This window comes from Pezoporus wallicus, unplaced genomic scaffold (assembly GCF_028554395.1).
Source record: "Pezoporus wallicus isolate ANWC-B61680 ecotype Strahan unplaced genomic scaffold, APGP_CSIRO_Pwel_v1 contig_2384, whole genome shotgun sequence".
Taxonomy (NCBI): Eukaryota; Metazoa; Chordata; class Aves; order Psittaciformes; family Psittacidae; genus Pezoporus; species Pezoporus wallicus.
Genome location: NW_026640488.1, coordinates 4,705,359 through 4,731,906, shown reverse-complemented (window position 1 = coordinate 4,731,906; position 26,548 = coordinate 4,705,359). Strand labels below are relative to the sequence as shown.

General features: G+C 34.8%; 1 protein-coding gene across 5 annotated transcripts in view; it reads left to right on the top strand.

Annotated features, from left to right (window-relative positions):
- The window catches only part of FSTL5 (follistatin like 5), a 318,360-nt gene that overhangs the window by 204,308 nt on the left and 87,504 nt on the right, over window positions 1-26,548 (top strand). For all 5 annotated transcript variants that reach the window (XM_057419057.1, XM_057419061.1, XM_057419058.1 and 2 more), the window contains exon 7: window positions 17,184-17,350. In XM_057419057.1, the coding sequence (XP_057275040.1) occupies window positions 17,184-17,350 (167 nt within the window). The remainder of the gene's footprint in view (window positions 1-17,183; window positions 17,351-26,548) is intronic.

Here is a 26,548-nt window from a genome sequence, read left to right as displayed (position 1 = left end):
CTAAAAGAAATAAGGAAACAGACTAAAAAAATATCCCTGTGATTGTGGTATTTACAGAATTAAATTGTCATTAGATTCTTATGCCAGTTTTCTAAACAGATCATGCTCTCAGAGAATCAAATCTTATGTTAAGTAGGTTAGCAAGTGATTTATATGGAAATGCAATTTTGGCCATAGTAAAGAGAAGGTGCCATAGAAAGGCTGAGCTATATGTAGTGCAGTATTGTGTCAAAACATGTTTAAAAAAAGATGCAAAACAGTGAAAACCTAGAGGAGAGGAAAACCGCATAAGCTTTCTCAATGTAATTATTTAGCATAGGAACTGGGAAACTTGATTGCCTGAGGTAGTAGGGATCCAAACAATTCATCTGGTTGCCACTTTGCCATGAATAAAAAATTAGAGAATATGTCATTCTTTAAAAAACTTGCTTTAGATTATGATTATAATTCTTCCCACCCTAGACATATGGGAGAGATGTATTTGTTTGAGGGAATAGTTATAGTGGTTTAAAACTTGCTGAACACTCTACTTAAGAAATAGAACATTCTATTTAGGAAATAGTTGACGCTAAACAAAGATTAATGTTTTGTTTGTGCTTATGAAGTGCTGAGTTAATGTCTACTTTGAGTAACAACACATACATACTAACAACTTCTCTAGGGTAGAACAAAGATACATTTAGTTCAGTATCTTTGCTCTGAGATTGCTTAGGGAAGATTGTAAAAGAAGAAAAAGCATGTAAGATCCTTCCAATATATTTTCTCTTCTCTAGTGAATTTTGTCTCAGAGACTGCTTGTCTTTAACAGGTCTTGATGGATGCTTCACTCATAAATTTGATAGCTTTTTGGACCCATGTGCAATTGGCATCTACAACATTCTGTTTCATTTAATGACTTACGAATAAAAAAAAAAAGTATTTTTTGTTTTTCTTCATTGTACATACCTTCTGTTTAGTTTATTCTTGTATAATAAGAAGCCATGAACATTTGCTCCATATTCTTAGTCTCCAAGACACTTTTTGTTTTTTTCTAAGCTCCTGACTTATCTTTATAGTCATCTTTTTTCCATTCTGAAAAATAGCTGCTTGTATTTCATTCATTTAGTAGCGGCTTGTATAGAAACCCCCCCACATCTTTGATCATTCTTGTTGCATTTCTCTGTTATTTTTCAAGTTTCACTGCAAGTTTTTTTACAGAGGGAGGGGCAAAAAGCAGTCATGTTGCTCATGCAACATAGATTTATAGTATCATAGTAATACTTTTCTGTTTGGGTACTGGTCTTTGCATAATAATTTTGTTGTCATATTCTCAGGACTGAGTAGATGTTTTGGTAAAACAGCAAATTATACTTTCGAGGTCTCATACCAAAGCAATAATAAGTTATTCAGAGCCCATCACTGTATAAAAAAGGTTGGGCACTTTTTTTTTACCTTCATGCAGTACTTTCAATACTGAATTAAATATATTGAATTTCACATGCCAGTATTGTAAGGAAGGTCTTTAAGCAAATCAGCTTTTACATTTGCTACCTAAACCACCTAATTAGTTATCTAAAAATTCTGTCTCAAAAAATGTTATCACTTCTTTTTCTTACCCTTTCTCCTGGGTAGTGCTAGACAATGTGTGTTCCAGTGGCGATTCACGTGGAACTGCACTGATGGTTTTGTTTGTAAGAGACCTGCAAACAGACTCCTTCAATGAAGAAGTGAACGAAGATAGCTTCCCAGCCCATGACAAGATCTGATGCACGTTGTTTGTGAAAGGATAGATCAGAAGATACTGCGAGTAGGACTGTAGTATGCAGGACCAAAGTGCTAAGAACAATAGCTTAATCCAGTCTGTTCTTAGTTTGTTCTTTAACCTTTATGCTGATTTTCTTAGATTCATAGCCCATGGTCTGCTTTGATCTTGGGGAAGTATACCAGGTATGCAAACCCAAGAAAGGCATACACAGAGGAGTCCTTGTTTTCAGAATGTGCCACGATGCTCAACACAAAATCGCTGTCCTGTGCACAGACATCTACTTTTAAGAGGAGTAAAACTCTATTCAGTAAACATCAAAAGTTAGAAGCTTTTGTACAGTCAGGTATCAGAGCCTATCTTGAATTCTAGTTTCTTTCTTTTCCCCTCTAAATATAAATAGTCACATAAGCCAGTTGATTGATTTTTCAAAATCCCCTTCATCCTAAAACTGCTCATGTCTGTACTTATTTCTGCGTTAAAGATTTCTATGAGGAGCTGCTTCATAACTAGTCTTCAGATTGCAGTGAATTGTTGAATAACAGTCATGTGGCCCTTCTTTTTGTGTGGAAATATAGTAGGTCTGCTATGCTTCAGGCTTGCTAGCTACATTTGCAGTTCAGGTAATTTAATCCTGAATTACTATTTTAGAATATTGTCCTGGTCATTTTCCTGACAGAACTGGACAAAGAGATAGTTTTTACAAAGTTGGGTTATTATAAAACTCAGGATAAGTCCAGAGATCTTAAATGTTTAGAAATTCTGTTACCATCCTGGGAAAGAAGCTTTGAAATTTGAAAGTGAAATGAAACTGTGCAGTAAATATAATTGGTAAATTATTATATTTATAGACTGAAATCTTCATGCATAAAACTGTGAGTTACCAGGGCTGTCAACTCTCCTTTTAAAATTCCCATTTCATTATTGATTAGTTCCAGAAATACTTCATAGATTGAACTGCTGCATTTTAAATGTTTCATTTGAAGTAACTGCAAGTATGCAGTATTGATGTTCAGCATCTGTTTTTGCAATAAACTGAAGAAGCATTAAATTTGGATCTATACTAGTGAAATTGCTAAAAATATTTATGCTAACTCTTACCATTTAAGTAAAATTTTTTTCTTGAACTAGTAATGTGCAAACACAATAAACATATAGGAATTGATTTTTGCATTAATTCCTTTCTTTGTTTAGACAAATTCAACAGCGTGTTCTACAATAAATAAGGTCAAAATCAATTATCACTATTACTTTAGTGAATTAGCACTTCCATGTTATCAGGATAGGAAAGCTATATTTAACACCTAACTTCATTCGCTGTGAAATTTGTTTTCAGGAGGAAAACAGAAAACATTTTAAGAAGTAATGGACTAGTATGCCTTTTTAATTATGTATTACTGCTTATGCACATTACTGCTTACACTTACCCAAATGCTGTTTTTATTAATTTATTTTTCGGTATGTAATTTTCAATATGTACTACAAGCATAGCTCATTGCAAAATTTGGTTCTGTGCCTATTTTTGAATAATATAGTGTTACGATTTAAATTTGTTCTTCATCATGACTGAATTACAAACAGGTGGTCTAGGTTTGTAGATGTTTGGTGTGTGTTTTAACTGTTCAGTTGTTAAGCTAAAAAAATGAATAAGGAAGCATTCTTTGATGAAAATTACCTTAAGATACTTTGGAAAATACCAGACTCGTACAATGATACAATTTGTGTCTTTGAACAAAGTTTTTGAAGGCTACTGGAAGTAAGTTATTTGGTAACAGTTGAGGCACTATGTCCTCTATTTTCCAATGATTTAATAGATCCTGTAGAAATAAGGAGCTGCAAAAATTCATTGCATCTTGAACAATATATCAGTTGAAACACTGAATATTTATGATATAGGCTGCAAGGCTGATTAACTGAGTTAGCTTTAAACTAACTATTTTAGATGAAAGTATAGTTTTGTACAGTACAACATGTAGTTTGCATGCTCTAAGGCAGCAATCTGCAGCAGGAATGCATCTCCTTCCAACTAAACAAGATATTTTGGGTGGCTTTATACTTTACAGTGAACCCATTATGATAGTCTGACTACTAGTTTTTTGGAGATCTTGTGTTACTCAGGTGAGATTGCCATTAATTTCAGTTGATTTCATCTATAGTAGCTAGAAGTTAGATGAACAATAGCATGGGTGGCAATAGTTTCTGATGAGACAAAGCACACAGGAATGCAGTTTAGTACAGTGAGGGAGGAAGAAATTTGCTAAGCAAAAAGATGCCAAAGAGCCTATAATTAGGAAACACTCCCTCAGAAACTAAAACTGCAAGCCATAATCCTTGGTCTTTTCTGTTGGTTGCCACCAAATAATTGTGCGGTCCACTGAAGGAATAGTGAATGATGTCTGTAGAAAGATGAGACACTATGACAGCTCTCGGGTATACCATTTCTTAGATCAATTTAGACTTTTGTACTCTCTAAAGATCTAAATCCATGTAAGCTGGGCTTTCAGAAGTTCTAGATGGTAAGATTTTTATTACCATCAGCCTTTTAATATAATTTATAATTAGTCTTTTAAGATAATAAAAGAAGATTGTATCAACTTTACTTGACTTTTTATTACTGCCCTATGAAGCAAATTTTAATTATATGTTTGCACATATGCCTTGGTATTCCTGTCTTATGATAAAAAGAATGGAGAATAAATCAGAGGTATAGTGTAAAACTAGCTTTTGTTTGTTAAGATCTCCCTCTTTTATTATTGAAGCTGAAAGGTGTTTGGTGAACAAGGCAATAATTACAATAAGTACAAAGAGGAAACTAATGGTAAACAAATGTGATTTTAAGTGGCGAAATGGCCTTTGCTTTTGAATCAAAGCTTCTAACTACCCTACTGAATCAGACTAATAAATAGTTCGTTCAATTTAGCTGAATTGTTTAACTGTACATGATTGCATATTCCTCACATTCAGGATATGAATTGTGAGACAAAGATATATTTGCAGAGGATCTGAGTACTCTTAGATGGAGCTAAAGTTAACTGAAGCTGTACTTTGAACAAATAAAATGGTATCCAGATAAAGAACAGTATCAGGTTGCAAACCTAGGCCTCTTAAACACTTTGGACAGTTTATTTTGCTGCCCCTTCAGAAGTCTTAGTGAAATTTTGAGCGATACTGTTAAGAACTTTCCAGAAATCCAGCTAGATTGCATGAACTGGATCACCTTTTGCCCTTTGCACCCCCCCCCCCCCCCACTTCCACTGGTAATTAGAATTGTCACAGACTCCTTCACAGCTGGGATCACTGAGTTGTAGAACATGTCAGAGGGGAATTTTGGTAGGCATTTGACCAAACTCTGTTAATCATTTTCAACACATGGTCTACCTGGATCCTTGTCTGCAAAGCTGATTTCTAGTCAGCTGCATCCCTGTATTGTTACATGGGCTTATGCTGTCCCAACTGCAAGACTTTTGTCTTCGTAGAATTTCACAGTTTGTCAGCCTGCTTATAAAGTTCTCTCTGAAGTGCAGTATTCCAGAAATATACTTCCTGATCCTGTGAATGCGGTGCCAACTGCAGAACTTCTTCTGGTGCGTTTTGTCCAAGTCACCGTGAAGATGCTAGACCATGTCAGCCCGGTATTGAAACCACTTGCGGCAAGCTGACCCTTAGTCTCTCAAATGCTGACCACTGCTTTTTGAACCTGAAGGTGCGGTAAGTTACAGGCCACTTAATTCTGAGTACACCTCCCTGTCTGGGGCCCAGCAGTGTTTTTTCATTAAAAGAAGTTCAGCTTTTAACCCTATTATCATTTAGCTAGAACTGTATTTACCACATGAATTTCAGTTATGTCCTATTCATAAAGAATATAAGGACAAAGTTATGACTGAGAGGTTTGTGAAAAATTAAGAAAATAAAATTTATCAGTAGTTTACACTCACTAATCAGCAGCTTTCACAAAACCTGGAAATCTGCAGAGTTCTGCGAACCAAATGCTGTTGAAAGTATCCAAGGTAGAAATTGAATATTGTCTGTTAGGCAAAGTTGTCTTTAATGTCAGGTCTTCGCTCCTTCTCTGTTCTTGTTTTCCTCATCCATCCTGGAATTAGATCAAAAGTGACACATATTAGAGAGAGACAAATTGATTTTAAAGTGCCTCAATTTGGGGAACAATTTTAATCAAAATTTCACTGCTGATATAGTTTCTGGAGAATGTATGGTCTCTTGTCTGCCAGATGAGTGACAGGGAAACTAGGGAAAGGTCTCCCTCCCAGAAAGATAAGGGCTGAGAAAACTGATGCAAATGGTGACCTGCTGTGAAGTTGGAAGAAAGAGAACTTCAAGGGCATATACAAGCTAGGGTGAATTTCTTAGCAGACAGCAAACACTAATTTATGATGGGAGTTGGGTAGTAAGTGAAACAAAATCTGTATTTTGATGTAGGCCGCCCAGGAAAGTGAGTGTGCTTGGCTTTAGGAAAGAAAAGAAATTGATACTTGGACTGATTCTGCATCGACCTTGCAATCTGTAATATGTAATATATTGTGGAGTGGGCAAAATAACATGGTTTATATGGAAAATCTCATGAAAGGCTTTCTGTATTTGTGTTAGTCAAGAGAGGTTTATAAATCAGCCTGGTCCTGTTTCAGCCTAGACAATCCTTTCTCTTTATTTCATTTATTTTTTTATAGTGAAGTTGCTCATGAATGGATTTTCTGTTTGTATATGTGTTTGTAGACAGACATGTCTCAAAACTTCATCTTCTGACTTTGTGCTTATGTCATTGGAATAAATTAGTGGTTATCATAGTAACTACAGTTATTTGCTTCTGATGGCACTTGTTTGATCTCTTTAATCTTTGAAGGTCTCAATTTTGTGGATTTCAACCATAGTATTCAAAATAAGTTCCTTAGATATGAATAACTTAGAGGAGAAGTGCTTGATTTTAATTTAAGGCTCATAATTGTTATAAAATCCTAGACATTTGAGACATCAAGCTTTTTCTTCTTCTTCTTCTTTAAGAAAAAAGTAATTGTGTGGGTTTCATGGTGGGGGCAGTTTGTGGGATATTTTTTTTGTTCAGGTGTTGTTTTGGGGGGTTCTTGGCTTTTTGGTTTTGGTTTTTTTTGTTGTTGTTGTTTGGTTTTTTTTTGTGGGTTTTGTTGTTGTTTACTTTTTTCCCTCTCCTTTAACATCATATTATTGTACAATCGTAATGATAGATCTTTATTTTCTTTCTTCCACATGGGAAACTACCTCTTCCATTCCAAGTTAAGGAATTCCTCAGATTAAGTCAGCAGAATTGTTGAGTTGCTCAGCTAACAGGCCAGCTAATTCTCCTGTGCTTGTCAGTTAATTTACCCTTTTGAATCATTATTTTAGTGTCACTACCATAAACTGTCTTTGGTTTAGGCAGTACTGTATTGATGAGTGATAAGATAGAATTCAGGGGAATTACCTGAATTACCTATATATGCTTGCCCAGTATTTTCTTCCCTGAGCATTTGCCGTTGGCTGTTACCAGTTACAGGATATTTCTGACCATGTGTATTTTTTTTATGTGTTTAGGGTGATGATCTGGTTTCAGCTGGGATAATTTTTTTTTTTAGTAGCTGGTACAGTGCTGTGTTTTGGATTCTCAAGAAAAGTGTAATCTGGAATAGGGGGAAGTGAGACTAAGTTTACTTTTCTAAAAACTTTTGAATACTTGGTTTTAAATTTCAAATCTATATCTGCAATATGCATTGGCTTGTTCTATGCATGACTAAGAAGACTGAGAAGTGTAAAACTGCACAGTCTTGGATGGGATGTTGGAAAAGCTTGTATTTAAGCTATGGAAGTGTTCCAGAGATGTCAGGACTTGACATTGAATACGTCTGAATGCTGTTCCAGGTCTTGGCAAAAACAAACTATACAGGAAGATCAGAGAAGAGTGATTTAAAGAGAGACTTCTAGATTCTTCAGTTTCTAGATTCTTCAGTTTCTAGAAGTCTAAAAGCCATGAGGACCCAGTGTCAGGGTTCCTAGCAGAATTCTGGTGGGTGAACGCTACAGGATGTACATGGATAGACATAATCATGCTTTTTTAAAATGTATTTGATACACAAATGAAAAAAGTAGTTATTAGTACTGACTGCGAATTTATCAGTGATCAGTGTTTTGAAAACAACCTTTTTCTCGTCTTGAAACAAGTTAAAAGGTTAGTAGCAATAAAGATAATCCAGTTTCTATATTTAATTGTGTATACTCTTGCTATTCTGACAGCCAATTATATTTCAGTAGTGTCTTCTACTATTGTTCAGAATAAGATCTAAATCTGACTGAAACATATGAGATAAGATACTGGACATAAAGTGTGTACTGTCATGACCTCCCTGTTGTGCAGACTTGCATACATACTGAAATATTGCAGCTCCTTTCTTCCTATACATGAGAAGATGTGCATGTTGGAATGGGTGCATCTTGCCCAGAATTTAGGCAGGAAGTGGCATGGGTACATTCCTACAAACTCTTGTGAGCACACAAGTATCTCTAAGCAGTATCTCTGCTTGTGAGCACCTTGTATCTAAGCCACAAGGAAGATGTAGCCATCAGCTCCCCTCCCCTGCCCCACCCAGTGATAAATCCAAATAAGTGAACTCTAGATCTAAAATAAATCAATGATGATCACTTCAATATGTTGAGCTATTGCATAAATAGCATATGTGCATGTATTTAAGAAAGGACAAGTAGAACTAATGGGATCTATGGGGGCAGGTAGTGAGGTAGAGAAATATAAAGGGAGGAAGGGCTGGGGAGAAATAAAACAAAATGATAATTAAGAAGAGAGGAAAAGAAAGACAGTGAGAAGAGGGAAAGATAAGAATGGAGCCTATTCTAAATGCATCTGAGCTTCTGTAGCTGGGAATGAAGAAAAAGCTTTAAAGAAAAAGAAAACAAGAAAAAGATTTAATGACAGTTTTTAAATTGAATTATACCAGAAAAGTTGCCAAAATACTGCTTTTAAACATAACATTCTTGTGTCAGGTTGTGTATATGTACAATTAGAATGGATATTTTTTGGAGTGGTTATTGATTTTCAGATAAACACTGAGGTTGTTGGATGTCAACCTCCTTGTTTGCTTTCTATGAAGTATCATTTTCATATAGTCTTTTTTATTTTTCCTGACCAGCAATGTTTTTCAAAGGCATTATTGAAAACTAATCCTTTTGTCTTCTGAGTAGAACAGGCTGAATCAAATTTTAGGTATTTTTCAGTGTACTTCCCCAGGGGGAGCTATACTGGTTTTAAGAGTTTAATCTGCTTTGATAAATTTTGCCTTAGTTGTGCTATTCAGAAGCATAGCTTAAGCTGCTCGCAGCTGCAAGTAAAAGACCTCTTGTGGGAGTTTTGTAGCGTGATCTGGCTCTTCTCTGAAGTTGTTGCTGCTGCCCATTGCAGCTTCTGGTGAAACAGAGGAACATTCAGCGTTCTCTTCAGCAGAATAATCACTTCATACTGCATGTTTCTGCCTATGTAATTCCAAAATTTAAAAGTAAGCTACTAAATTTATGAGTAAGTATAAAAACAAACAAAATAAAGATTTTCGCTTGAACATATTATGCCAGGGTAATGAAATATATCTATAATTTGAATACACTGATATCTGTGCAAGATCCATTTAAAATATATTCTAAAATATATATTCCTGGTGTAGATAATATCCAGTGCACAGAAACATGTCATTAAAGAGTTGGTGAAATGTACAGAAGTTGACAGCATGCACAGAGACATCAAACTGAAGCTGTTTGATTTGAGATTTGGCAATGTGCATAACAAAGCTGATGTTAATGTGATGTTATAAGGAAAACTAGAGAGATGTTTTGGGGGATGTTACATTACATTTGGCAAAGATGAGCAATGCTCCTCCCCAGAAGAAATAAGATATGTCATGTTGTATTTATTTATTTTTCTCCCTTCTTGAATATGTAAGCACAGCTAAAAATCAATGTAAATAATAGAGACACAGAAAATCTCATTGGACCTAGGTAACCTCCTAAAATTTTCTGTTACTGTATTTTCTTGTATGCCTTTTTTTTTGTCTTTATTTCTTCTTCTCTTCCATTTTTCTCACCACTGCAATTTTGGAAGATTTGAAGTTCAGTCATGTGCATCTAGAGGTACTAACTTTAGAAAATTAAACACTGAGATTCCACAAAAAGTTTTGAGACTAAATTTAACATCCGGTCAATGTTTCATTAGACTTTGTAATATTGTTTTGTAACATTATTGTTTTTAAAAACCTAGACATTTCAGTGTAATTCCGCAACAGTTGTTATTAACAATATGCTAGCATAACAAGAAGTATTTTTCTTTTATAAAAGAAACCATATAAAAGTCAAGTACAGCAATATTTATTTACTGATACTTCCAGTGTTGTTGTGGAGTGCCATCTTATTTTCCATATTCTGAACAAAACCACTTATTCTCTGCTGAATTTACAATGGATAAGAGTGTAAAGTGTTAAATGTTTCACACTAAATGGGAAAATTAGTTGCAAGTCTCTGAGGTTTGTTTTTTGGTGGTTTTTTTTTTAATTTCTAATGGTATCTCATTCAAGGTACATATGCTAAGATTGCTTCATCTTTATACAGGCCACTCTTAGCTTATGCTCTGTTCCTATCATCATAATAATAAAATGATATTTTTAATGGATTTTTAAAAGGTAACTACTACTGCAAGAACAACTATGTTTGAGAAAATGTCTCCAGAAACTGCTGCGGTGCTATGGATGCACAGTGAATAAGTGTGCCCATACAAATGATCAAACAGATAAGATGGCTTAGCTGTGGGTGTCATATCATCACATATGAAGACAAATATTATTGGAGTAGGTCATTTGCATATTTTCTTAAACAGTGATGTAGCATTCTAGGTGAGAGGGTTTATCGTATAATCTGGACTGCTGCGGTATCTGTAAGTTTTCAAAATAGTTTTAGTGTACAACTGTTTTAATTATACCTTAACTATCTGAAGTATAGCCTTTAGAATGGGATTGAAATCTAAAAATGGCAATAGGTTATTAGGAAATTAGTGTTTCATTTACTCTGAGATTCTAAACATACTTTAAAATTGACTTTTGCTGCAGCTTTATTGGCTAGAAATATATTGTTGTATAGCTTTGAATATTGAGTCTATAAAAGTTGCAAGTTTATTTATACACACATAAACCTAAGTTACCATATCTGACTACTGTCAGATCAGCAATTCCGGTAACATGCATCAAATCAAATTTTAACCTATCACAATAACTTTGAAATTTCCCTTAGGATTCATTGAATGATGTATAAAATCAGTTACAGAGCATACTGAGGTTAGGTTAAGGTTGAGCAGGCAATTTCAGTCTGGTGGGGTGATGGTAGAAAGAGGAATGAGAGAGATTTACTATTTACCATTTTTTTCACTGTCTGTTTAAGAGATGTAAATTTATGAAACCAGCCATCCTTCTTTATAAGGAGAAAGAACTAATCTGCCAGTCAGAATATGCAAAGTTTTGATTGTTTGTTTATCCCTAATAAATAATCTATGAGAAACAGGCTATGTGTCACAGTGTTATGGGAGTAAATTACTGATTTCGCCTACAATGGAAGACTTTGAAGCCCAATACAGGTAGTGAGTTGACTTTCCTGGCCTGTGTTTTCCTCTAGGGTGGAGAAGTTCTCATAAGAATTGAATGGCCTCTGCAATTTCAAAAGTTTCTCATAACAAGCTAGTCTGTAGGGTAAACCCTTTATGTGCACTGTTGTAAATATCCTTACCGTGAGTAGTAATGATACTTTTCAAAACATGCGTAGGTTTACCTAGTATTCTTGTAGTGCTGATACAAGAATATTAGGCAAAACCAAATACATACAGATTTTTCTCCACATTTTCCAAAGTGGCTTTAGCTGGATTTGAATGATGTATCTTTACAAGTTTATTATTTTATATATTTCCTGTACAGAAAGCAATTCTCCAATTCCCCGATCTGTTTCAGATGTTGATGCAAAGTAACCTTGATGTCTTGGGTTCAGCAGTAGCAGTCATTTTTCTCCTTCCTAGTAGCTGGTGCAGTGCAGTGGTTTTGACTTTCACGCTGGGAACAGCGCTGATAACACGGATGTTTTTAGTTGTCGCTCAGTAATGTTTACTCTGACCAAGGACTTTCTGAGTCTCATGCTCTGCCAGGGAGGAGGGGAAGCTGGGAGAAGGAGAGACAGGACACCTGACCCAAACTGACCAAAGGGGTATTCCATACCGCAGCACATCATGCCCAGTATATAAACTGGGGGCAGTTACCTGGAAGGGTTAAATCGGTCAGCAGGTGGTGAGCTGTTCTATTCTCTTCCCTTGTTATTTCCCTTATCATTATTATTAATGGTGGTAGCAGTAGTGGTTTGTGTTACACCTTAGTTACTGGACTGTTCTTGCATCAGCCCGTGGGAGTTACGTTCTTTCAATTCTCTCCATCCCTGTGGGAGCAGGGGGAGGAAGGGGGGGAGGGAGTGAGCAGCATCATGGTTCTGAATTACCAGCTGGGCTTAAATCATGGCAGGTGATCACCTGATAAACCTGATGAATGTATTTGGGTTTTAGTGAATGCTGCTAATACTGCACTTCTGGCAATCCTTGATTTTGTGCAGTGTATTAAATGAGGTGCAGCCCACAGCTGCATAGAAGCATTTTGTGTTTCGCTATATGATGACAAGGGGAGTTGTAAAGAGTCAATAACTCCTCATATTTCCATAAACAGTGCTTCTGAACTTTCTTTAAATGATCCTAGTGCCCTGCAGAGCAAATGAAATTATATGTTTTATTGATTTTTGTAAAGGCTTAAGTCAGTCATTATAGTCCATGTTGCATGCATTTAAAACTTGTTGAGTGCTTTAGGATCTGCAGATTTGTGAGAAGCACAAGGTCTTGAGGAGAAGTTTGATTCAATGGTCATAGCAAGTGAAAACCATTCATTAAAATAAGAATGAAATTTAATGCACATGTAATGAGCTTTGAAGTTTTGTTTTAGTTTTATCAGCTTGTGAATTAGAAATTAGCAAAAAAGTGCTTATCACTGATTTCCATGATTGCCATCATTACATTAAAATAAAAAAAATAGTCAAAATGAGCATGTATAATATGTAAGCAATGTAGAAAATATTCTTTGCATTCAGAGTTAAACCTATTCAAAGCAATGAATATCAGAAGGGCCAATTCACCTACTGAGTAAAATGATTTTCAGGACATAGCACATACTGTCTATTAGCTCAGCTGCTTTAAATTTAAATTGTTTGGGTTTGGTTTGGTTTGGTTTGGTTTGCTGGCGTTTTTTTTTCTCATTAAAGCTGTGAAAGTACCTTAAACTGTGTTTCACTTAAAGCTGGAGCATGTAAACTTTGTAAAGAAAACTTAGAAATCACATTTTCTGGGTAAACTCCATGTAAAGTAAAGAAGAATGCCTTAAGACTACAAAAAGGGCTGTACTGGTCCCAGGTCCAGATAGTCCAATACTTTCTCTCAAAGAAGTGTAAGAATAATATCATTATACTTTTACATGTGTTTGCGCAATCTTGTCCTGCACATGTAAGCTTCTGGGATCCACAATATCCTTTAACAAAGACTTTTTTCAGATCTGTCACTGTAAGCATGAAAACTACTGTCCTTCATTTTGAAGCTGTCCTCACACTTGCTTATTTTGATGTTTTTCCAGTCTTAGCAGATACAATAAGCCATCAATAGCTATTCCAGCTTTCCATGAGAGCCATGATTTTGTGGACTGCTGTCAAAGCTCTCTACATTGTGTTTTGTAAAAGAAAAATCCAAGTCTATTTGATAATTTTTCATATTTTAACTGTTACATACCCTTATCATGCTTGTTTTGGTTTTGTGTTTTTATCTGCTTTGCAGAGGACCCACAGATGCATATGGTTTTCATGTGGATAAACCATGAGGGTTTTGTTCACTTTTAGTTCCTTCCTTAAGATACAAATTTTTCTCTGCTTAAAAGGACAGAGTTGATATAACTGCATATCATCACTCACTGTCTCTCCTGCCAAGTCAGCTTACAGCCCATTGATCTAGATTCAAAGGATTGCTTTTGCTGTAGTATAATACTTTTACCCCCACTGAATTTACCTACTATTTTATTGTTTGGGTTTTCAGTCTCACAAAGTTCTTGGGATACTTCTCACTGTCTACTTTCATTCTTAGTACTTGAAACAACCATTAGAAAATAGAGGCTTTGCTTTAATGGTAAACACTTTATAAGTGCATACATTTATAAGCTTTTGTAAGACATAATTGTCTCTATTTTATTTAGTCCTTAAATTCTGCTGATTTTTTTTTTCTTTTTTTAGACATTTGAAAAGAAATGTGGTCATTTTAGGTCCTTACAAAATCAAAAATTGAAAGCTGCTTCAATAATAAAATAATTGGATGCTAAATTCACCAAAGCAAGAGGTCAACTGACATGTTCTACTTTATCCTAATTTTTAAAACCTGAACTATTCCTAATGTTTCTAGCTGTTTTAATAAAGAGTACTGCATTCAATATTTGTAAGAGGAAGTAGAAACTGTAAGGGTTTTTCTTCAAATTTGTTTTTCAGAGAAGCTTTTAAGTTCTTCTATCAAATAAATGTTTCCTAGCATGACCTACGAATCACTCTCCATTAAATCTCATTGACTAATACTGGAAATAAATGCAGGATTGTGTTTTCTTTTATGGTTTCTGTTAATTTTCTTTATGGGATTGTTTTGTACAGGACTTCCTAAAAACCATGAGCTATTACAGTATTATAATTGTCAACAAAAAATGATTTTCAAGTCTCTTGTCAGCAAAGATTAAAGAAGAATAAATGTTAATTATAATTGTAAGTCTATTAAGAGCTTTTGGTTTTGATTAACAGCCATGCTGCCATAAAATAAAAGTAGAATCTGCTCTGCTATGCTGGTCATGAGGCTGGAAATAAGACCTTCTGAATTTTAATCCAAAATCTGCATCTAAAACCTTAATGAGCAGTGAAAAAAATTAGCTTTTTTTTTTCTTCTGTGTGCTGTTAAATGAATCATGAGAACAGAAAGACCGCTTTGCTGGTGTAAGACCTTAGAGAACAGCTGCTGGCATGAGACCCTAAAGAACAGTCACTCATGAAACATGTTCTGTTACTTCTCATACTGAAACGTTCTACTAAATATGCAAGTAACATGATTACAACAAGTTCAAAGCAGAAGATATAGCAGAAAATGACAAAATTAGTCATGCTAATGGTGGTGTGAATTGATTTTAAAATTGCTGTTAAAGAACAGCAAAATGACACTGATGGACCAATGCCTGAAGAGGAAAAGGTATGTTACCTGGCTGCATTTCAGCTATTTCAAGCCATCAAGTAATGCTATCCATTAAGTACAGAGCTTACTCTGTCCATGGACAAAAGGCTTCTTTGCTTTGCTTTAAAAGGTGATTGCTTTTAAATTAGGTTTGAAATAGGCAAACAAAATAAATACAGGCTTGATGTGGTCTTAATTTTAGATAGTGATTACCAGTCTGCATAATGTTCATTAGTTTAGACTCCTAAAGAGTTTTTTCTGGCTATGTACGCACACAACTTATGTAGGTGAATGAGAAGGTTCAACTTGTACATTTATTGATGGAATTAAATTGGCTGAAACAGTTGCATAAGAACTCTTTCTCTTCCCTAAATAATAAATTATAAAGTGATATATAAAGTCCCAATATAATACCTTTTCACTTTCAAAAACTTTTATTTGGAGTGATATTGTGGGTTTTCTTTCCGATTGTAAGACATAGTAAGGAACCACTTCATCGCCAGAAATTTCATATGCTTCAGTGTTTCTCCTTCTATTTTCCTGGTTTGGTATTCTGAGATACAAAAGAGTTTTATGATTGCATACAGTCCCCTACAGACTGTTTTGGGCCATCAAAGGAGTGGGCAATAAGATTTTTTTTTTGTGTATAGGGAGAGAACTGAAATAGCCCAACTTTTACTGCCTATTCTTTAACTTCTTCAGAAACCTAAAATAAATCACAGTGTAACAACTTTTTTTATAAAATGTGCTTAATTTAAAGTAGCAGAATTTTACATTATACACATCAGCCTATGGTATTTAGGATTAAGAAAACAGAAAGGTTGATCAAAGCACTGCACAGCTGTAACTGTCTTTTTTCGCTAGCACTGCCCCACCTCTCCTATGTTTTAAAAATACAGTGATATAATTTTATATGTTAGCTTACAAGAATATTGCTATAGCTTAACATATATGAAGAATGACAACCTGAGATATATGACTCTTGAAAAAATAATGCTTAAAGTAAGTTTCCATTATTGATTTATCTCTGTTGCTTTCTAAAATATTTTTGCAAAATGTCAACTTTGAAAACTCCATTTCCCTGCCTTTCACAGTTTAATTACTAAATATTGGGCAAACAAAGAAAATAGAAACACACTCTGTTCTGACTGATTTAGGTAATAATAAAGTAAAAGCTGGTTTTCAAGCCTTTTGAAATAGGTTATCAACACTAGCACTTTATACTGTGTTGAACAGTAAATGCAAAAAATATGTGGCAAATATTTGTGGAATAAGATAACTCACAATATGTCAAGTGATGCGTGACATTTACTTCAGGTTTGTATTTAACCCTGTTTTCTCTTTTTTTGTTTATTTAAAGAGATTTATTCAAGTACACAACTATTTATTTTTCTGGCTCTGAATTTCTGCCATTGTAAAAGGAATCACGTTTGAAATTGAGAAATCATTTTAATACTATTTTTTAAAGATGACATTAATGTGTATGCACTATGATTAATACATATTCTTTTGAGACTGAAATGGAAGAGATTACTAATTTTGGTTTGATCTGGAAACTATGTTTTCACTGATACCAAGAAAAGACTCATAAAACCTGGTTTACCATTAGTCATATACCTTAATTTTATATTCTGAATGCAGCATCCACTTTGCTGTCCATCTCATTCTCAGTCCTGTATATTTTGTACTCTGAGCTCAGTTTTTATTTTTATTTTCTGAGAATGAATTCATATGAATGTGTATTGTAGTAATTCAGCCATTTTAGTTCATATGAATGTGCTGACTGCTCTGCTGCATTGGCCTTAACTGTCAAATAACTTGTGGTATCAGACTTTGTATAAACTGTCATGTTTATAACAGTCTTACCTCTGAAATTAATTTTCATGTTAAATGCATCTTTCCTTACAGGGTGATACTTGTCAGTCAATTTAATTGAAATGTCATGCTGACCTTTATTTGAAATACTCTGAACTTCCTGTGGTTCTTGGAAGTTCTTTTTACTTTGATTCCAATTAAAATCCTTAAATTACTAGTGTACAAAACCTGCATGCTAATTAACCTTCTGAATCTGCCTTCTAATTAATCCTTCAAACAATATATCTTTTGCAGAAGTAGTTCAGCTGAGTCTGCCTGAAGATCAAAAACTAAGCACAACTGCAGCAACAGTGGGACAGAGTGTGGTCTTAAGTTGTGCAATCCAGGGAATTCTGAGACCTCCCATCATCTGGAAGAGGAACAATGTTGTTCTGAATAGCTTAGATTTGGAAGATATCAATGTGAGTAAGAGAAAGCTCTTTAACTACTTAACAATTTATTATCAAAACATTTCATAAAGAATAGAAAGATATGTAACAAGCTGCATGACTCCGGTGTTTCAAAGAAAAGAAATGGAAATGAAATGTTTGTCAGACTGGTTTTTATTTTGCTCTGTATTCCAACCCTTATTGTTAAACATAGAGAAAACATGTTTCACAGACCATTTAAAAGAATAAATATAACAAAAGAACATGAGGATAAAATTGCAGCCTGAAATACAGTCAGCATTATACATTCAGGATTATATTGTCTTCAAACATCTGAAAGAAATCTGGGAAATGAGCATTTTAAGAAATCCATAGTGACTTGCGACAGATCATATTAATAACCTTATTTTCTAATAATTCAATAAAAACTGACTTTTTCCAAAACAAGTAATTTGCTACAAAACTGGTTGTTTTGCTCATTCATCCAAATATTCATCAGTGTGTATGGTACTTTCAAAGAATCACATCACCAGTGAGTATTAGTATAACTTAGAAATCTTATTTTTGGAACAGCCAATATTTGCCACCTAACTTACTGTGACCTAAAAATGTGTAACAAAATTGAGAAACATAATTGCATCTTCTGACAAAACTCTAAAAATAAGCTTTCAGCTGTATTTTGTTTGCTTGTTGGGTATGCTTACATTGCTTTGGCAATTTTGGTCTAAATGAGGACAGTGGGTTACATTGGAAGTTGTGCTTGCACTCCGTCTCAAGTGAGTGTGAGATCACTGGAACTGCTATGGGTGTTGAAAATCGCTGCAATCACATATCTAGTTTGTTTATTTATATTTCATTTTCTTGTGAATGCTTTTAATTCTAAGGTGGAAATTGCAGTCACACATCACCTTTGTTTCATTTGCTATTTTGTTTCCTGTTTGTAAATTGAGCTTCCTCAGAGTGGTGCTTTGTAAAATAAGAGTCAGTGTCAAAGCTCATCTTTCTTGAATGGTAGTTTTAAGTCACTTGAGAGGCTTAGGATAAAACCAGCATCCTTAGAAAATTCTCAGTTAAATAATTGTTGCTTTTGTTAGTTTGGTATTAATGATATGACTGACATTCAGAAGCGTCTTGCTCATGTTCACAAGCTCCTTTCTACAGTGTTTGTTAGCTTTCTGTAAATATTCATGATGCTCATATACAATGGAGTTCTTACTAATCTCTTCTAAGTATAATACATGGCATGAGCTGTAGATAGAAACAGGAACATACATCTGGACACAGAAATAAAAGGGAAATGATGAATGGAAATAATGAAGCTAACAGTTCAGTTGCAAACTGAGCGGTTCAGTTAACTGTATTTGCAGACCCTGTGAGTGTTTTCAAAGCCCAGTACATACATTTTGAGTATGAAAATGGAAACAAAAACCCCAGAAAAGCACCAAAACCAACCAACCAAAAAAAAACCCCAGAGAAACGTTTTGTGCTGTGTGCAGGTTCCCAGGTGTCGGCAGCAAGGGCTGCAGCCACGAGCCCCTCAGGTATGCATGTGGTGCCTCTTGAGAAAACAGTAGAAAAGGAATGTTTGGCATAGAAAACCAGAGAAAGAGAGGAGGAGAGAAAAAAGAGAGAAACAGCAGGGAAGTCCAAGGCTGGAAGAGCAGGAGGTGTTCCATGGTGGAGAAGAGAGCCACACTGGTGTATAGGTTCAGCCTGTCTGGAGCAGATGAAAAGGGTGAGGAGACACAAAGAGAAACTGCTTCTCCACCCCTCAGATGGAGGGTAAAGGAGTTGGGAGGGAAGAAGTGAAGTTGAGCCTGGGGATGATGGGGAGGAAAGCTGTTGTTTTCATTATGTATGTATGTCTTTTTGTTTGCCACCACCTGAATTAGTAATTACATGTTTACTGTAGTTGGCAATAAATTAAGCTAAATTTCCCAAGTTCAAGTCTTTTTTGCCCACCATAGTTATTAGGAAGCAATCTCCTTGTAGTTATCTGAACCCTTTCTCATTCATGTTCTTATCTCCCTGTGCTGTGAGGGGATGGGAGTGGAGGTGGAATGATTAAGTGAGCAGCTGGGTGGGAGTGTGACTATTGGCCCAGGCCAAGCCAGCATACTTCTGAAGTGCTTATCACAACTGGAAGAGTCCAGTATGGGACCCACGGGGTACCCATTTTTAAGTCAGATTACTGTAGTGATCAGACATCAAAAGCAAAGTTGAAATTGCTAGAATTGGCCAGATTCGTTGATGTTTAATAGGAGAGGAGGAATGTGTGACAGTGATTGAGATCCCACAAACAGAAAAAGAAAAGCCTGGAAAGTGTTACCTGAGTGCTGAGATAATGTCTGTGTGTGCATTTTGTGTACAGGTGCAGTAAGAACTGTCAAGGGAGTAAAAGCTTCCAGTGACAGGAGCACATAATTCTGAAGATGAATGTATTATTTTTTTTTATTTGTTAGGTTAAGAAAAACATAAACAAACTGGAATGCTTGGAAGTCTTTTAAAGCAAAAATTATGTTATAGCCACAGTCCTTTAATATTAACAGTTCAGTTGTGATTCAAATATAGAAAGAGAATGGCGTCCAGTATCCAAGGAGTGAGGCACTAAAATTAATAGCACTCAAATACGTATAGGTGATAAACTAACATAGGGTGAAAGAAAGAGTTAATGGAGTCTGGATATATATATAAAAAAAAAAAATGGCTGTAAAGTCGTTGAGTTAAATTGTTCTCCTGAGTCTCTTTTGTTCAAAACTTATTTTACGTTTCACTGTTCACACTGATTTGATCCTGTATATTTATTTCTAGACCTTTCCTTGGTTTGTTTAGTTTTTTTTCTTTTCCTTCCATATTTTTTTGGTCATTCCATACCTTTCTGAACCTTGTTCATCATACATTCTCTGTTTTGTTCTTGCAGTTTCATGTTTGCTTAAAGGTTGTTATGCAGCCATAATTTAGTATCCCTTCAGACAGTGTAATAAAAATAAAACCTTCGGGAAAACAAAAATAATTGGACAAAAAATAGTGGGGTCTTATATTTCATTATGGAAAATGAACTTAGTACTTAAACATTAACATCAAAGAAAAAAAATGCAGAGGGAAACAGTGTGCTTACAGTTTACAGACCAAAGAATGTGTTGTTACTTGGGCAATTTTAAACATTCAAAATCCCTAAGTCCTTGTATAATTTAAGTTGTCCCCAGAGGCTATGTATTCTAGGCTTTACTATGGCTATATTATAAGCTATAATCATGTTTGCCTTACTGTGGGAATTATTAATTTACTCAGTTATAAATGAACCACATCCTTGCATCTCAAGACTAATAATGTTGTGTATAATAGTACACTTTATAAAATAATGTGACAAGCTGGCCTGGGAAGATAGATATATCATTTTTTCAGCAAAATGCATCACAGGTCATCATAACTGGGAGTCAGCACATATGTAGGGAACCAGTTAGACTAAGCAGTAGTGACAGTGTGATTTTGTAAATCATATCAAGTGCTTCTCACTTAGAAATAAAGTTTTTGCACCATGCAGTTTTCAATATGAGTTAAACTATTCACTTCAGGAGGGATAAAATCAGAACAATGTACTATCCTATTTTTTTTTTTCTGCAAATGGAAAAATGCAACAAGAAGCAGCAGGAGTCCAAGTCTAAACTCAAATTATGGCTGTTGAATTTCTGTTTTTCTTTTTAAGTATTCTACTCCTCTACTGAAATTATACAGGATGTATGCCTAAGGGTGACTAAAAGCCAGTGTTAAATAATGAGTAGTGTTATATACTCAAAGAGACTTTAAAGAAATATTAAGAAATACTGTTTGGATTTCAAAGGTTGATAATGAGAATTGTATGTAAGTAGTGTGTTTAAAAAGTGATAAAATAACTTAGAGAATGCTGTCAAGTGTGTGGTCAGATTAATAATGTTACTGATAATATCCAGTTGGTAATTTTAGAAGTACTTAGTATTCCTCAACTCTTCTTATGACACTTATGATTATTATTTGTGTAAGTAGCATCTTGCTACTGATCTTTCTCTTATGGAAAGATCTCTCTCTGATTGGAGTCAGGGATAATCAGCATCCATCTGAATGAAACTGAAAAATCATATGCCTCTGCAAATTTTACTTAAATTGTAGTATAATTGTGTTCTGACTCACTATAGAATTGCTATCACGGGACATTTTGCTGATATTTTAGTACTTTATTTTAGTAGGCTTTTATTTCATAGAATCATAGAATGGTTTGCGTTGGAAGGGACCTTAAAGATCTAACGTCCTTGCCACACAGGGCCGCCTGCTACTAAACCAGGTTCCTCAAAGCCCCATCCAGCTTGACCCTGAACACTTCCAGGGACAGGGCAGCCACAGCTTCTCCGGACAGCCTGTTCTAATGTCTCACCACCCTCATTTCCTGCTGTTAGCCTGCGTCTTAACTTTCTTATCTGCCTTTCCACTTACCTCTTTGAATATGTTTTATCAAACCTGTTATTTATTACAGAAAATAATTCACACTTATGGAAAATTCAAAAATATCAGATTTTTCCCCAAATGCAGTATGTATTACTTTCTCGTGTTAGTTGCTTCATTATGTAACAGTTTTTATATCTCATTTTCCTCTATTCTTTTTCTGACCTTTTCCCCTTGTTTTGCCTTCAGCTTCTCCCCTATACCTGTTAGCAATCACATTTTTCTTACAAAATGTCTGCCCTTTGTTCTTACATTTATACAAGATCTACTTAGATGACTTGTCCATATAAAAATTTTAACACCTGCTCACGGACTGAAATTGGTAACTTTTTTAAAGAGTGTAGTTCAAATTTTACTTTTTGAGAAAAGCTCACAATATCCTTCTTTAGGCTACCTTCACGGGAAGAATGCAATATTTCCATTTAGGGAGTTTTGAAGTTGTTCATTGATTAACATTCTGCCAGAACTTCTCAGCTGTTCATCTTGCTAAAACCAATTGACCAGATCAGATTTATCAGATTACAGCTTTCACTTTTTTCATATCAGTCTACATTCTCTTATTGATATACTTCTCCCTCAAACCTCAAACCCAGCAACCCCACATCTTAATGGAGATGCCATTAAAAGCTAATGTCCTCTGAGGGAATACACTGCATTCCATCTTCCATTCTGGAGACTTCCACTCAGCAACTGATGACAGAAATGTTTTCAGATTCTCCACAATACCAAGCATATTTCCTAGAATGAACTCTTGATATCTGCCCTCTTATTTTCCTTCCAACTTCTTATCTTTTTTTGCCCCTTTTTTTATTCTGAAGAAAATACTCAGGAGAACCTTTCACATTGCCTTCTCCCCTGTGATTGTATGGACCTACATACAAAGTTTATGCATGGTGAAATTGTTCTTAGTATACAGTTATGACTTTAAAGCTGTGGTCATAAATACAAATGCCATGTCTGTCAAGAATTTACTTTTCTGTGTTTGTATTTATGACAGAATCCCAGGTGAGCCATAAATGTCAGAGAAATACACCTCTTTTTTTTTATTTTTTTATTTCTGCTCCTCAAATACAACTCTTAAAAGTCAAAAAAAAAAAAAAAAGGCTTAACAAAGCAAACAAACTTGCTATGAACAAAACCTTTAAAATAATCCCAGGTAAGCCATGTTAAACTACCTGGAAAAGCATTATGCATTTTGACATCTACAAACAGTAATCTTCAATGAAATAGAAGGGACAATGTGGATCTCTGAATTGAGTGGTTCCTCCGAGCCAATTTCTTAACAGAATGTGTTGAACACATCTTTAGAAGAGTTGCTGAAATGGTAGTTCTGTATTGATAGCTGTTATTATTCTCCTGTGTGAGCTGAAATGCATGAATACCAAAAGTTTTTTTTAGAAGCAGAAAGTTCTAAAAGTAAACTTAGGAAATAAAGAACTTACTTGATTATTTTTGTTATATTACAGTACCCATCCCTGGCAGTGTTCAAGGCCAGGTTGAGCAGAGCCTTGAACAACCTGGTCCAGTGTGAGGTGTCCCTGCCCATGGCAGGTGGCTGGAACAAGATGATCTTAAGGTCCTTTCCAACCCTAAATATTCTATGACTTTATGATAGTTATATTCACCCCTGCATGTTCTAAGTTTTCTGTAGAAAATATGAATTAACATACTCTCTAGAAACATGGGAATATTTTAAGGAAGATACACAGGTAACGATTTCATTTATATTAGTGTTTTCCTTTCAGCAAGCTATCTTTTAGATACATTTTTCTTTTTCTACCATATTATTCATTCAGACATTGTTTATTATTGGCCTACTGCTATTGTAGCCTATGCTCCTTTTCTCAGAGACACAAGAACTTCTATCACACCTACGTTTCTTTTCACTCTTGTCCATATTTCCTTTATTTTAAAATTACTGGAAAGCTATTTGGTCTATTGTATTATAAGTTGACTTCAGAATTTTTGTAGGCATCTTTTTCTCACTGCCAATCTTGCTTACTCAAACCTTTCTTTTCAATTCAGTTCACTCTTTTCTCTGTTCTCTTCTATATATATATAAGTAGTGATGCAGGTTATGTCTGCACTCTATATTGCTGATGCTAGAAAATCCAGCTTGTGCTATTAGCTCTTGATTAATGCATGCAAAAATTGCAGTTTGATTTTTATGTGCATTTGCAGAGTTACTGTTCTGATTATTTTTTTCAACAGTATACATTCCCTCAGCTGACTTTAACTAGCATCATTTCTTCATGCTTTTGTTACTAGCTACATACTTATTTTTCCAAGTTGTCCACGTCATTTTGCAGTACTTTTGCAATCCTACTAGACCTAATGCTTTCCACAGCTTTGGTGAGAATTGTTTGAAAGAGTTTTATAGGATGCAAAAAGAATACTAAGCTTTCCAGGTTATTAGTTTAGAAAAGAAGTCTCAAAAGTGCAACCTGGACTATGCTACAGCTAGTAGGAAAGGTCAGTCCTTAAAATCATGAGAAATATGCTTTGTTAATAATGGCCTCCTGTGGCTCACAGCCCTGACTTTCAAATCATCACTATAGTACATTAAATAAGAGGTTTACATCATCAGTAACAAAGGTGCTTTGATATCGAAGAGTCTGTCTCAATGAAGAGAGGCACAATTGCTTAAACACCAAGGACAGAAACTCTTTCTTTCTGCCTCTCCCTGGCATCCTAGTAGGAAGAATTAAGATAGGTAGGATGCATTGGGAATTTGGCTCACCTGGCATTTATAATATTTTAAAATGATATTATTTTAAAATTTGTAATATTTTAAAAATAATAATAGTTAAAAAAAATCCTCCAGAAGTGTACCAAGGTATTGATTCAGTACTGACTCAAAAAGAAAATTGCCACCCACCTGTAAAATCACTGGTACCACTACTTGCTAAAGTGATATGAATCAAGTTACTTATTCAGATCAAGCTTGATTAATTTTTGAGCTCTGACAAAATAACAGAAGATGGTATGTCTGCCATGATTTTCAAATGATGACATTTAAGATTTCTCTGTATCAAGCTATGGAGTGATTTGTCCCCCCATACTCCCAGTACCATGTATCCATTAATATCTAAATTTTCTTGATTGATTACAGACTGATTTTTATTTCATCACCTCATATTCTTTGTCATAAGTAAATGTTATCACCTTCCTGTGTATTCTTCCTTTCCTTGTCGTCTTTATACCATTTTTATCTAGCTATCTTGATAATCTAGAGTTGGTTTCCAAAAGCTTGTATTCAGAACTTTGTTGTATTTAGATGTAAGTAACATTTGTATCCATGGCCAAAATTTTTTTCATTGTTCTGTTAGAGAGGAGAGATAAATTAAAAGTTTACCTAAGCTTAATATGAATTCTGGCAGTGTCTTTATCTGTCAGTACTTTTAATAGTTCCTGTAGTTTTGCTTGATTTTCATGCAGGTTTCTGTTTCCACATCTATATAGCTAAAATACTGAATTTCAGCTAGTATAGTTTACAGCATTAAAAGAATTTTTATTTGTATACATTTACTATGATTAATACTGTGATAAATTCACATGTCATGATCATGAAAACCCTGGAGCATTGGAAACATGGGGCACAGTTGCTCAATAAAGCAATGGTGGTTTCTCCATCCATCATCTGTTCACACTTCAACTCTGAAGGAAGTCTTGAGGATGGTCCTCTCTAAAGTCTCCTTCTGGCTATTCTCAGCTGTGCTCCTTTTGCCTTTTGTTATGCTTGCTGCTCTGTCTTCTCCTGACTCTCATTTTGGCAATGCTTTGCAGATAATAAGATTGATAGAACCATCCGGTTTTACAGGTTTTGGAGCATCTGTGCAGCAGTGACGTACTGCTTGTATGATGGTTACTTGCTTAAATTAGACTTGTATCTGGAGATGAAACCTTTCATTTATATTTTCTACATTCCAAAGCATTCTGAAAAGCCCTAATGGAGAATCAACCTTACAGCCTTTCCTGCTCTTCACAGATTGCTTTTTCTTTCTTTAAAGCTCACTCTGGACTCTGATAAAGCCTGATAGAGAATGGTAGGAGATATATTCTTCAAAGTTGGTTGGAGTTACAGGAAAGAATATTTTTAGCATTTAAACTTTGGAGAACAGATGCATCAGTTATGTCCCTCTAATTCACCTTTCATGAATGCCTGGCTATTATAACACTTAAAACTCCAACCAGAAGTAGGGAAGTTGAAACAGTGTTCCTAAATAATAGATAGTTTGGTTTAGTATAAAACTTAGACTAATTTATACACTAAAGAAAATTCATGTGAATTTCAAGTGATCATTGAGTCTGCATTCTTTATTATATTTTTGCAGGTTAAATAAGATAAAATGACTGGATTTTTTGACAGTTGCCCAAAAGTACTTACTAAATATGATTTTGTTTTGCTTGTTCATTAACAGTTTTCTTTTAGAACTTACTAAGGGAAATATCTTAATTTTCTCCAATATTTTCTTCTCATGTAAATATTTAATTGGATATTTGAAGCAGGAAAATATTAAATAATAGAGTATCTAATAAAAGCTTTCCAATCAATAGTGCTGTCCCGTTGTTTAATATGAAAGCATAGAATAAAGGTGAAAAAATATGGTATAGTATATATGGTTTCATGATTCATAAAGGACTTGTATTTCTAAGGTACTTCTGGGCGTGTTGCAGAAAGCAGTAGTTAAAAAAGTAAAAATTAAAAAGAGACAAATATAAACAACAGTGGTGAACTAAGAGGTAAAATTATTT